Consider the following 12,171-nt stretch of genomic DNA (forward strand, 5'->3'; position numbering starts at 1 on the left):
TTAAGCTGAAACATAAAGAAAGAAAAAGAATTAGCGAGGCAAAAGACACAGTTGAAGGGGAACCAGAGATGAGTGACTTCAGGCAGTTATTAAGCTAAAGCATGAAGATTCAGCCACAGTCTTTTGTGCATAAGGCCTCCAAGTAGGTTCGTGCTCTGGAGCAACAAGTACATGGCATAGAGTGATGGAACTTAAGGATAGAAGCAAGCCAGGGCCAGCACCCCATGTTAATAGGCTTGTAGTTTTGTAGCTTTGAAGAACATCTTTATTTTCCCTTCTTTCCCCACCTGTATTAGGGTCCTTAAGATCATCCCTATCATTGGATATTTGCTAGAAGACTTTTAGGGATCAGCATATTGTATTCATGGGAAAGAGTCATGAAAGCAATGTAGGAAAGTTACCCAGCTGTGTCATAAGGGAAAAAAACACAAGTGGGCTCTGGAGGAATCTGTGTCTGGGCTTCCTTATGTTCTCTCCCTTCCACGAGAGATCACATGGAATGTATTCTTCCCCTTGGAAGGAAAATGCAGCATCATGTGTGCAATGTTTATGTCCAGGGAGTCCATTAGAGACTCAGCACCCGAGATTTTTACTGGGGACTGGTCACATAGGTACCCTCTGCCTAGTACTAACCAGGATTCCTGCCTCCCAGAGGGAAAGCAGGAGTTTGGCATAAGCCGTATTGTTTACACCAACATGCTAGGTACATTGAGTTACTCTCATTTGTTAACTGGTGACGGGACGCTCTGGCAGCAGCCACGTTTCCAGATGCCGGACAAAGTCCAACCTTGCAGGCAGGCCTTTCTAAGGATAGCTTTCTCCAGGCTGCTAGGTTAACTCTTTCTGTACACTACCTTTTATTTTTTTAAATAACTTTTTTTTTTTTAATAACTTAAAAGACTTAAAAAATATTTGGTCAACTTCCTGTAAAGTGAAATTGTGCAACTTTACACTGGTATGGATGAACTTTAAGACATTTGGGAGTTACAAGTTTTTGCCTTTGGCCTTAATTCTGTGGTGATGAGAAAAGAAGGTGCAGTTGGGCTGAATTATGTTCTCGGAGGTGAGAGTATGACAGTGAGGTGATGGTGTGTGTCCTGCCTCCCAGATGGCCATAGTGCTCATACTGAGCTCAGTCCTGAAGAGGGGTCTGATTTGGTAACTGTCTAGGTGGCACCAGTATTCTCTGGCTGGGTGGGTTATATCAACCATAATTATCTCTAAATGTGACATACATGCATAAGCAGGAGCTAAGTAGGTTTTACTAAGTGCTCGTCTGATGTCTAACTGGTTTCATCACATCCTACAAGAAAAATACTAGCCAAACGTAGCCCGCTTTTACACATGGGAAAATAAAGGCTAGGGTTGTGCATCAGAGAAAGGAATTAGTTGACTTATGTATGCAATCTACCTATCTGATATAAAATTAAGAACTAAAGGGGGATGAATCATTTATATTTTTATTTATATGCTGTCTTCAGTTTTGTGGAATGATTTTGTAATAAAATGTCTGTTTTAAAAATCAGCATTGATATTAGGGGCCCACTGACATTTTAAATAGTTTACTTTCAATAGCTGTTTTATTTATTGACTTCTTACTAGTTTTATTTGTTTGCTTTTTCTCCTCCTTTTTGCTAGTCTGCTAGAGTTGTTCTGAAATAGCATTGTTTTATTTGTATTCATTTACAAAACTGTTGCATGCATACCTATTGTTTTTGTCTTTTGTATTCACATGAATGAGCTGCATGCTGATGTGTAACTTCTGAATACTTCACATACACACATACTCTCTCTCTCTACCTGAAAACAAAAATAAAAGCAAAGGAAAATATTTGAGTAAATTAACATAACATGATGAAGTATAGCAAGTGTGTTCACACATATCCTTTTTGAAGTTGGCTTAGTACAATCAAGGGAGCTCATGCAGCATTTACTTTAGTTTTGTATTTCACTCAGTGAGTTTTTATATATTTGGATGGCATGGAATAAATACATACTCTGAAAAAATATATAACTACACATACTCTGATAAGTACGTGATTTCTTTTCCATCCAGAATGTTGTTCTTCTCCATTTTATCATTCAAACTTGAGGTTTTCCTATTTTGAACATGTTTTTTTTTTTCTCATCCTATGATGTATAATCAAAAGATTTTCTTAGAAATACTTTGCTGCATTTCTATTTTGATTCAGTTACTAAAACCAAAGTGCCCATCTTGAAACTTTGGGCTGATGTTTATTGTAGCATAGGGATTGTGGTCATCATTCGGATTGTGCCATGTAGATAATACTTACATTTTGGACATTTTTTTTAGAAAATGTAGAGGATAGTACTGATGAGGACGCACCTTTAAACAGTCCAGGATCCGAAGGAAGGTAAGTGAGCCTTTGCAAACTTAATAGATTTTACTTCTTTCCATAATATTTTTAATATTTTTATCTTGTTGCTTCAAACAATTACCCGTATACAACTAATAATTTTGATTTTTATGGCTGATAGCACTAGCAACAGTAATATGGAAACCCAATTAAGTCGTGCTTAACCACCACAAATATTAAAATAAAATACTGGAATATTTAAGGAAGGAAAATGACTTTTTAAAATTAGTTCATTTTGATTTTAAATATTATTTTTTTTTTCTCTAGATAGGCATATAAAATTTTTTTCCACAGTTATAAACATAGAGGATATATGGTTTTCTATAATAAATTCTCTTTTAATTTTGTGGTTATTTATTTGCAAACAGCACGCTGTCTTCAGACCTTATGAAGCTTTGTGGTGAAGTGAAACCTAAAAACAAGGTAAGGAGGATTAAAAATGCCAAGTAAACATTTTTTCCCTCTGTTTTTTGTTATCCCTATTAAATACATAAACCTCAGGCTTGATCCTTCATAGGTTAGCAAGTGGACATGCTTTTACCAAAGTGTCCATGTGTAAGAAATTTAGTTTTTTATCATATTTCTCTTTGAAAAAAATTTATGTTAAAAATTTTCTCTTTCGTGGAACTTGTGCTTCATTATAGTCTTACACTTTCCCCACTAGATAAGATGTAATTATGGATACTAATTCTTTTTTCTTTTTTTGGGTTTCTTTTAAAAGTTTATTACCTATTAAGGAAGTTATGCTAATTTATTAAAGTTGCCTAAATTTCCTAATAATATAGGAGACAGTCACAAATTATTAGACAATAGTAATTTTTAAAGGAGTTGGTTAAATAAGTTGTAAGACCTGTAGTGGCACAAAATGTAAATCAGATTGGTAGGAGAATTTTGAAAATTTAACATTCTTGTATGTTCTTAAGTATTACTTAATTTGTTTAGCTAATGCTTTGAATAATAAACCAACTCTTAATCATCAGTTTGTGTTAAAAGCTAATGAGGCTATGTTTATTTGTAAAGTTTTTTAAAAATATAAATGACACACTGTTAAATGTGTAAAGGATACACATAGTACATTTCAGATTGAGAGTTGGTAGCATTTGATGCTAGATGAATTAGCTAATCATTTTAAGATGTTTGAAAACAAATAATTTTTGCAGTGTTTAGTGAATATTTGTTGAATGAACACATAGAATCTGGACCTGAAAGAATAATGCTGTGCAAGTAGACAGGAGGGATTTAAGGCTCACAGTGGTTAGTCAGGTAATGTAAATGAGTAATTTGGCTGGATATAAAATCATGAGTCCAGGTCATTATAATTACCTGAAGAGGACAAGTGACATGTAAAACATATAGTCACCATTCAACTGTTGCTCAATTTTGCCCGATGGGCATAAGGCTACCAGATACTTTTGTTTCTGAAGAGAAGCCTTAAATATGGATTTTTATGTAGAATTTCCTTATCTTTAAAACACCTGGTAATCTGATTGAAAACAAGCTCTGTTTGTGGTCCTTGAGCTACTGGCTTTGGGACATGTAATTCATGTATTCTTAGTACTAAGCAGAAGTTACCAAACTCAAAGGAAACATTCTTCTATAGTCTGGATCCAGGCTTAAGCAGAGGAGAGAACCTCTTAAGGTAACTTTTATCTTTTAGGCTCTGTGAGCCTGGTTATTCCTGCCCTTGTGGGACACCAGACAGAGATGTCAACTGGTAGCCTAAAGGTCATCTCCTGAAAGAACTGCTGTGTTAGGAAGTCCCAAGAAAATGTTTCCTCTCTGCCCTGGGCCATTGGCCATAGAGAGAATTGACAGTTAAAAAAAAAAAAAAAAAAAAAAAAATTGGCTGTAGGGCTTTCTCTTCCCTAAAGTTTCCTGAAATGATACTTCCTACTCCTTCTGAACTGTAAAGATGCTTAGAAGGATCTCATGCCATTTATTTTTCCTCATTGAAACAAAGTCGACTATATTTTAAATAGGTATGCACCATCACTATGTTAACTGCAGGGGATATAAAGTTGAATAAAACAGGTGCTGGCCCTTTTAGAGGCTTACAATCTGGTCAACACCGTGTTGATCTGTTAATACCTTAGTGATGACAACAACTCTGAGCAACAACAGGGTAGTCACTTAGTTTTCAAAAGTAAGTAAGAGAATGCTTATAGTGAGTTTAGATTTTAGGAGAATAACCTCATTGCCTCCCTATGCTGCGAAAAGCTAGTGCAGGCTGGTGTCGAATTATCCAGCAGGCAGATTAAACACACAGATAAGGCATCTATGGAGCAAGGTCACAAAAAATGAGAAATGGATGTAAAAACTAATATTAAGATAAAACATTTTAGAATTTAGTTGAGCTTCCCTGAAATTGTATTTTGGTTTAATTTTCTTTTTCTTCTTTTTTTTTTTTTTTATTTTTAAATTTAATGCTGAGGTTGCTGGCCATGAGTGGCAGGATAGCACAGTAATATTGGAGGCAGGTTTTGAATCTAGCTTTGCCACTTACTAGCTGTGTGACTTTGGGCAAATTACTTAGCTTCTCTGTGCTTCAGTTTCCTCATTTGTGAATTAGGATAATGATAGTACATGCTAATATAATAAAGTGCTTACAACAATGCCTGGCATACACAAAGTACAATACAAGTGTTGGCTATTATTACAGCCTGTGAAGGCCTCATCTGGCTATAGCTCTGGCTTGTCACTATCTTACATGCTATGTTTGACACACTTGCTAGGAAAAGACACGCTAAATGTTTTTACCCATTTCAAACTAATATTAAATCTCTATTCCCTAATCATCTTCTCTGCAAAAGTTTGCTCCTGATTGCTTTTCCTTCCATTCTCTGACTAGGCCCGAAGGAGAACCACCACTCAAATGGAATTGCTGTATGCAGATAGCAGTGAACTAGCTTCAGACACTAGTACAGGAGATGCCTCCTTGCCTGGCCCTCTTACGCCTGTTGCAGAAGGGCAAGAAATTGGAATGAATACAGAGACAAGTGGTACTTCTGCTAGGGAAAAAGAACTCCCTCCCCCATCTGGCTTCCCTTCTAAGATAGGCAGCATGTAAGTCTGGCCCTGCTACACTAACTTCCTTTCTTTTGGCTTTTCTTTTCTTTTTTCTTTTTTTTAATATGCATGTTGCTAATTTCCTATTTCTATTTTTTTAAAAATTATGTAATTAAGATCTCTGGTTTTCAAATAATTTCTTTTAGGTATCATTGTACCTAATTTTTTGGGCATTTGAAATCATTCGAGATGAGATGTTCAGTGTTGGATTGCATTGTCTTGTTTCTCAGTTTTAGGGTCATTCTTATAGGGTTATATTTTTTATGAAGACTGAGTTATGAATTACAGATAAATTTTTTTTAGAAACATATAAATTAGGTTAAAGTTATACCTGTAAAACAATTATATAAAATAGAAGCTTTAAAAACTCTTAAATTTGCTCCGAATTATGTATGTCCTGGTTCTAAGAGCCTGGTCAGAATAGCGAACCTTTGCTGACCCTTTAAACAAAAGAGAAATGTGAATTACAAACTTAATACCTTTTGGGTTTTCCTAATTCTTTGCCTTGAAGCACATGTCATGTCTGACATGAGTGTATGCACAAAGTATTTCATTTGGTATCGTTAAAGATTTGAAGGAGACATTCTCTCCCATCTATGATAAACTGAACAAAACTTATTCTGTTCAAAACAAATCTTATTTAGAACTTTTTAAATTATTGAGGACAAAGAAAGATTTCCCTATACAGGCCAGTGTGTATATGTACATTGTATGTTTATGTGTGTTTTGAAAGTTATGTTAAAATTAGACCAGTTATTCACTGAGAACGATGTTTAATGATATTTTTCACACTCACCCTCACATATGATCTAGCAAATGATTTATGGGATGAATACATCACGGCATTAGGAAACATTGCCAAGAAAGTAGCATCTGCTATACGACTCTGCAAATAATAATATATAACAAACTTCACCCCTTGAATATGTTTTTCATAATTTTCTTCATTTTATGAAGATATTCCCATTGTCTTTCATTCAGTAAGCCCATCTGTAACCTTTAATTCCAAAATTAATTTTAATGATGACACAACTTTCTTGCATGTGCTTGAAGTGACCTGTGTAATTAACTATTGGATTTGCTATTAGAGATTGCTAACCAGTATAGCTTATGGCTTCAGTGCTTTTTTGATAAGATGACAAAAGAAGAAATGCTTTTGGTGAAGGTAGTGAGATAGAACTGAGAGAAGATTTTAGGAGCCCACATATGTTCAGCATTTAGTCTGTCAGATGAGTAGAGACTTTTGGAACTTCAAGACTAAATCTATGGCCTGGAATCCAGATTAAGGTAATACCTTCTTTTTGCCTTTTTTTTTCCTCATTTAAAAAAAATGTATACTTTATGACAGGTGGTAGAAAATACCTTTTGGACTCTCTTCACATGATTTACTTTCAAGTTTTCATAAATTCAGTTGCTCGTATAATTCTGTACAAATTAAAGAGTTGATCATGTGTTTGGTACAGTAACTCTTAATAAGCCATTACCGTGTGGTTTTTAGTGCATAAAGTAAAATAATTTACTCAAGTGTATGTTATGATTTAAATAATGTAGAATTTCTAAAATTTGTTTTCCTCTGATTAGAAAAATTAGATGCACAAAGTTTAATTACATTTAGTTTTTACTTTCAAATAGAAATAATTAAGCCCTTTCTGGAGATCTTGCTTTTTACTTAGTGAATTTTTTTTTCTTATTAAATAACTAGGCAAGGAAAGCAAATATTTATTTTTTCAATTAGAATTTATTGCCACCATACACAAAAATCAGTCTTAAATATTAAATCTCATTGTTTCTCTTATTCTGACATATTAATATTTTAGTTCTTACAAAACTGTAAAGATATTTCTCAATATTCTTGAGAAATATTACTAAGAAAGCAGCAACTTCCATTAACTAAAAATAACTCATGTAATATTTGTCTACCCTAGTTTTATTTTTTGCTCTTGAGTAATCTTTCTCAAGTTTCAATTATTAATCTATCAAAATTTTTAGGTTGAATATCTGCCAAAGTTACATGTACATATTTAAAGTTATATTATTACAGAATCTTTTTCTGTTTTAGTTCCGGACAATCATCTCTAACCGAAAAAAAACTACCAGAGCCTTCCCCTGTAACTAGGAGAAAGGCATATGAGAAAGCAGAAAAATCAAAGGCCAAGGAGCAAAAACAGTAAGTTACTCATGCTTTATATCTATTAGAATGTATAAAATGCCTGCTACACTTAGATGCTAAAGGACAGTAGTGAAATTATTTTCCGCATTTAGGCTGGCTCTGATTATGACTGGTTTGACTTAACAAATCAGCTACTGGCTTGGCTAAGTGGTCTTCACATACTTGTAAAAATATTTGAGCACTTGTTTCCAATCATGTACTTTTATGTATTTTTCAATCATTTGTATATATTATTATGAGTTAATATACACTTGAGGAAAGGCTTATTAAATCTATACTTCAAATAGTCCTTTAGATAAATTTGATATTAATCTTGGCTGTCATCTGATGAAACTGACATTGACTTCTCCTCTTTACATGGTTTACAAAAGAGGATGTGTTTGAGTTGTGCCATTTTTTTACCCTTCTTTTATGTTTAAGTTTGTATTATCCTCAATTTTTCTTTGTTTGCTGAAATCTTTTAAAAACTCTTTGGTTTGTGAGGATTAGTTTACTTAACAATACACAATATAATCTGATGATTCACTCAACTGGGCATCTGTAAATTGCACCACCACAACATGCAGAAAGGTGAGTGAATGAGTTCGAGCCACTGTGAACCTTCTACTCTGTGACACACTCACGCCTCCCTCAGGTCACCTAATGCTCTGCATGTAGCAGATAGATCTCTGACATGGCCTTGAGTGAGTGTCAGTGCCAATTTCTTTAATATGAAAATAAATATAAAAGGAAGTTTTCATAAATTTCCTGTACCTAAGTGGAGATCTTGTGCCCTCCTCCCCTGTGGCAGGATGCACAATCTCTGCTTTGACCACCAGTTCAGCTGACCTGAATATCATGGAAATTATCCTTCTAATCATCTTTGCTTCCTGTATTTAAAGATGTAATTTGTTTGTTTCTACTGAATCAAATATCTTAAAAATAATGGAGAGATGGGGAGTGGGGAACAAATAGGTAATAAAAATAAATAAATGAATGAATCAGTTGAGTAGACGAATAACTCTTTAACTCTCTGGGTCTGTTTCCTTGTCTGTAAAATGAGCAACTTGGTCTCAGCTATTGAATTGTATAATTTTAAATTTGCTTGCTTTGTTTGTCCTGACTTTTGATTTCAGCAGATATAGTTTTTTCTTTAGTGCCATCTTGTGACCAATGTAGCAAAATTCAGTGGGGAAAACAAAGTTATTCAGAGTGCATTTTATCTTACAAAAAAGGGAAGAAGGAATAAAGGAAGTAAAGAAGGAACGGATTCTCTAATTAAAAGCTTTTTTAAAAAAAGCATGTTTCATATAACATTCCTAACAAATCATAACCACTTCAAGCCACCTATTTAATGTTCTTTTTTTCTTGTAGCTCAGATTCTGGAACCTCAGAGGCTAGTCTTTCACCTCCTTCTTCCCCGCCAAGTCGGCCCCGTAACGAACTGAATGTTTTTAATCGTCTTACTGTTTCTCAGGGAAACACGTCAGTTCAGCAGGATAAGTAAGTCATTATGGAAAAGAGCCCGACTATTTATTACAATATTCTGAATCTTTCAAAAGTCTGTAGAAAACATGTAGCCATCTCTTTGTGTGGGAGATGGATTCTGACTTGTAAACTCTTGCCATATTTTATGTGTTTTTTCAACAGGCAATGAACCATATAGATGAAATTACCGAGAATTATTTTCCTGCTGAACATTATTCCCTGTTGTAGCTTACATTGCTAGACTTTCAGCACTTGTCTTGCCCTTTCTTTCACGAGTACATTAGAATTGAAATATCTTTGTGAATAGTTAAATTTCTTGATATTCTTCAGCTTCTATGAGCCCACAAAACCCTCTAATACAGATAGCCTGAGTTGAAAAGAGGCAAATTATTTTATATTTGGTGTATAGATCATTGTTCTGTTATTATCATTTGATCTATACAGATCCACCAGGAAACTTCAGTAATGTGTTCTTGGACTAAAAGGATACCTTTATGGGTGAAGGGGTAGGACTGAAGGTATGTTGTCGGGGAAGAGAAGTTGGAAAGATGTGGAAAATATTATTTTCATTAAATTTGAGGTGAAAAAGTATTCTCACATTGAGCCAGAATCTCTCTTGCAATAATATAGTACTAACAATGCTGCTAGAAGGTATTTATTAACTCTGACTTACCTGTTTGATTTTGAATAATAATATTGTAATGTATGTACTTGATATCTAGTCTCCCACCCCAATTATTTGTTTTCTATGCTATAATCTCTCTGTAGAGATCAACAATTTCTGAAATTTATTGGATTCTGTTTAAGATGTCTGGCATGTTTAGATGATGCTAAACAGTTTTTTAGACTTAGAGAAACACTATCATTTTGAAATAATTTTTAATCTACTTCATTTGTGGATAAAATTCTTGGTTGGATTTTGATATAGTTTAATCAGTAGGTAACATGTTCTTTAAATTTACCTAGATAGATAAATGTTATGTGTTATTGAAAAAAGACTAATATTGTTAAACCATTCCTCTCATTTAATTGAAGAAAGAGTAGAATTACTAAATTTTGTTTACTTTGCCTTCACAGTTGTAAATTTTTCTGTCTTTTGATAACCTTAACAATTGAATCATGGTTCCTCATTTCTTGCAGAAATATTTTATGAGCAACCAATAATTTGTGTTTTCATCTCTATAAGTTAAAACTTAGAATAACTGACTACTCTACAATTTCTAAAAGTTACCTACTTTTTAAGTAACTTTCTTTTGGGCTTCTTTTTGAGACTAGCATGTTTCATCAATTAGATGAATATCTCACACTTTATTTCTGCATACCTTCCACGACAGCAGTGCTCACTCTATCCTCATTCTTTCCAAGCTGATTATACAAGCTAAACAGATTTTCATAACCAGACTCACTGCCCATCTCAGAGGTTTTAGGGTAGAGCTGACAGGAGTCACCTATTTTTAAAATCACAATAAAGTCCCCCAACTATTACTGAGGGACCTCCTAGTCGGAACTCCGTGTTCCTGAGATAAGTTAAAATCAAATATTATTAAATTATGAATGATTTGCTTTCCTTGCAAACGTATAATGTAATTATGCAACTTCCATATTAGCGTCTAAATAATTGTCAAGATGAATAAAATTCATTAATACTTATCGAAATGGGAAATTTTTTCTGATACTACTCAATTAAATAGAAAGAATCTTGAAGTGATGTGTTTTACTTACTTGATATTATCCCTCTTCGGGGTCTACATTTTAAGAGTGAGGATAGATAGGTTCTGCAGATTGGTAATAGGAAGTTTTTTTCCAAAGTCTTTGTAGACAACATAAGAATCAAATATTTTTCCTTATTTAACTATGCGTTGAATTTGCTGATATCCGGTGCAAATAGAAAAGCAGGGTGATACAAAGGAAGTGTTTGCTATATTTCTATTTTTCATACTGTTAATTTTCAGTTCAATCTGTGTCTTTACCTATTGACATCTGTATCCTTTCTCCTCATAATTCTAACTCTTTCACTGTAGGTCTGATGAAAGTGATTCCTCTCTGTCGGAGGTACAAAGGTACTTTCTTTCTATCTTTCCTATATTCTGGCATTTCATGATGTTCTAAAATGCCTTTCTAGTACTCTTAATGAGTCTCATTTTTGTTGCATGCATAACTTGTAAACCATATAAATGCACTAATATTTTAAACATGTTAATTTTAATATGTTTTTGTGGTGTACGTTTTAGACAAAGCAGTGCCAAACTTTTTTTGTATATCATAAAAACTTTTGATATTTGTTTACCATCTGTAAACTAAATATTTTCTTTAAAAGAAATTAAGTTCTATGAATATTAATTTCAATGATTAAGTATTTCCAATACTTTAGAATGTGGAGGTGAAAATGGTATTTTTTCTTGTTTGTTTAGCAATTTTAAATAAAACGTTTATGGCAGGTTTTGTGATAGGAAAAAGAGAAAAATAGAGTGCAGAAGAGCCTTTTAAAAAAATAATAATCTTTTTTACTGATAGATGCTGTTTTTAAAATAATAATGTTACATTTTTTCATTTTATGGATTTTTTTGGACCCTTAATTTCTCTCTCTTCCTCTCTCTTATTTCCTCTTCCCACTTATCATGTGTCTCCTTTGCTGATCATCAGTAGATCCTCCAGAAGGTAGGCAGGGGGAGGGAAAAGAAATTAACCTCATTCACAGTATTACAAGACTTTACTGGTTTGCATGGAACAACAATAAGTGTTTTTGTTTTTGTTTTATTTTGTTTCTTCAGATCGGATCTGTTGTACAAGTTTGCAACATTTAAGAAACTGTTTTAAAGTTCATTTCTATATATCAGAATGTGAATAGATTGATTCTAATAGAGAAAGAAGTACCATGGTTGCATGTTTCCAATGTATATATATAATATTATATATATAATATATATATAATATTATATATTAGGATCCTAATAATATATATATTAATCCTAATATTCTGAATAGTTAAGAGCATTTTTCAGTATCTATTAATAAAATTCTATATTTAATGTTTAGATTATATTTCTTCAGGAATGTGAATAATCAATGATATTAAAACACCTAAGAATA

At 33.3% G+C, this 12,171-nt stretch overlaps 1 protein-coding gene across 13 annotated transcripts in view; it reads left to right on the plus strand.

The window, feature by feature from the left end:
- Window positions 1-12,171, plus strand: part of KIF21A (kinesin family member 21A) — a 128,952-nt gene that overhangs the window by 99,391 nt on the left and 17,390 nt on the right. For 4 of the 13 annotated variants that reach the window (XM_016151693.2, XM_016151695.2, XM_016151696.2 and 1 more), the window contains 7 exons: window positions 2,315-2,375; window positions 2,747-2,801; window positions 5,227-5,441; window positions 7,504-7,611; window positions 8,968-9,096; window positions 11,103-11,141; window positions 11,725-11,739. In XM_016151693.2, coding sequence (XP_016007179.2) covers window positions 2,315-2,375; window positions 2,747-2,801; window positions 5,227-5,441; window positions 7,504-7,611; window positions 8,968-9,096; window positions 11,103-11,141; window positions 11,725-11,739 — 622 coding nt within the window. The remainder of the gene's footprint in view (window positions 1-2,314; window positions 2,376-2,746; window positions 2,802-5,226; window positions 5,442-7,503; window positions 7,612-8,967; window positions 9,097-11,102; window positions 11,142-11,724; window positions 11,740-12,171) is intronic. The other 9 variants (XM_016151698.2, XM_016151694.2, XM_016151701.2 and 6 more) reach the window with 5 other exon arrangements.

This window comes from Rousettus aegyptiacus, unplaced genomic scaffold (assembly GCF_014176215.1).
Source record: "Rousettus aegyptiacus isolate mRouAeg1 unplaced genomic scaffold, mRouAeg1.p scaffold_m13_p_2, whole genome shotgun sequence".
NCBI lineage: Eukaryota > Metazoa > Chordata > Mammalia > Chiroptera > Pteropodidae > Rousettus > Rousettus aegyptiacus.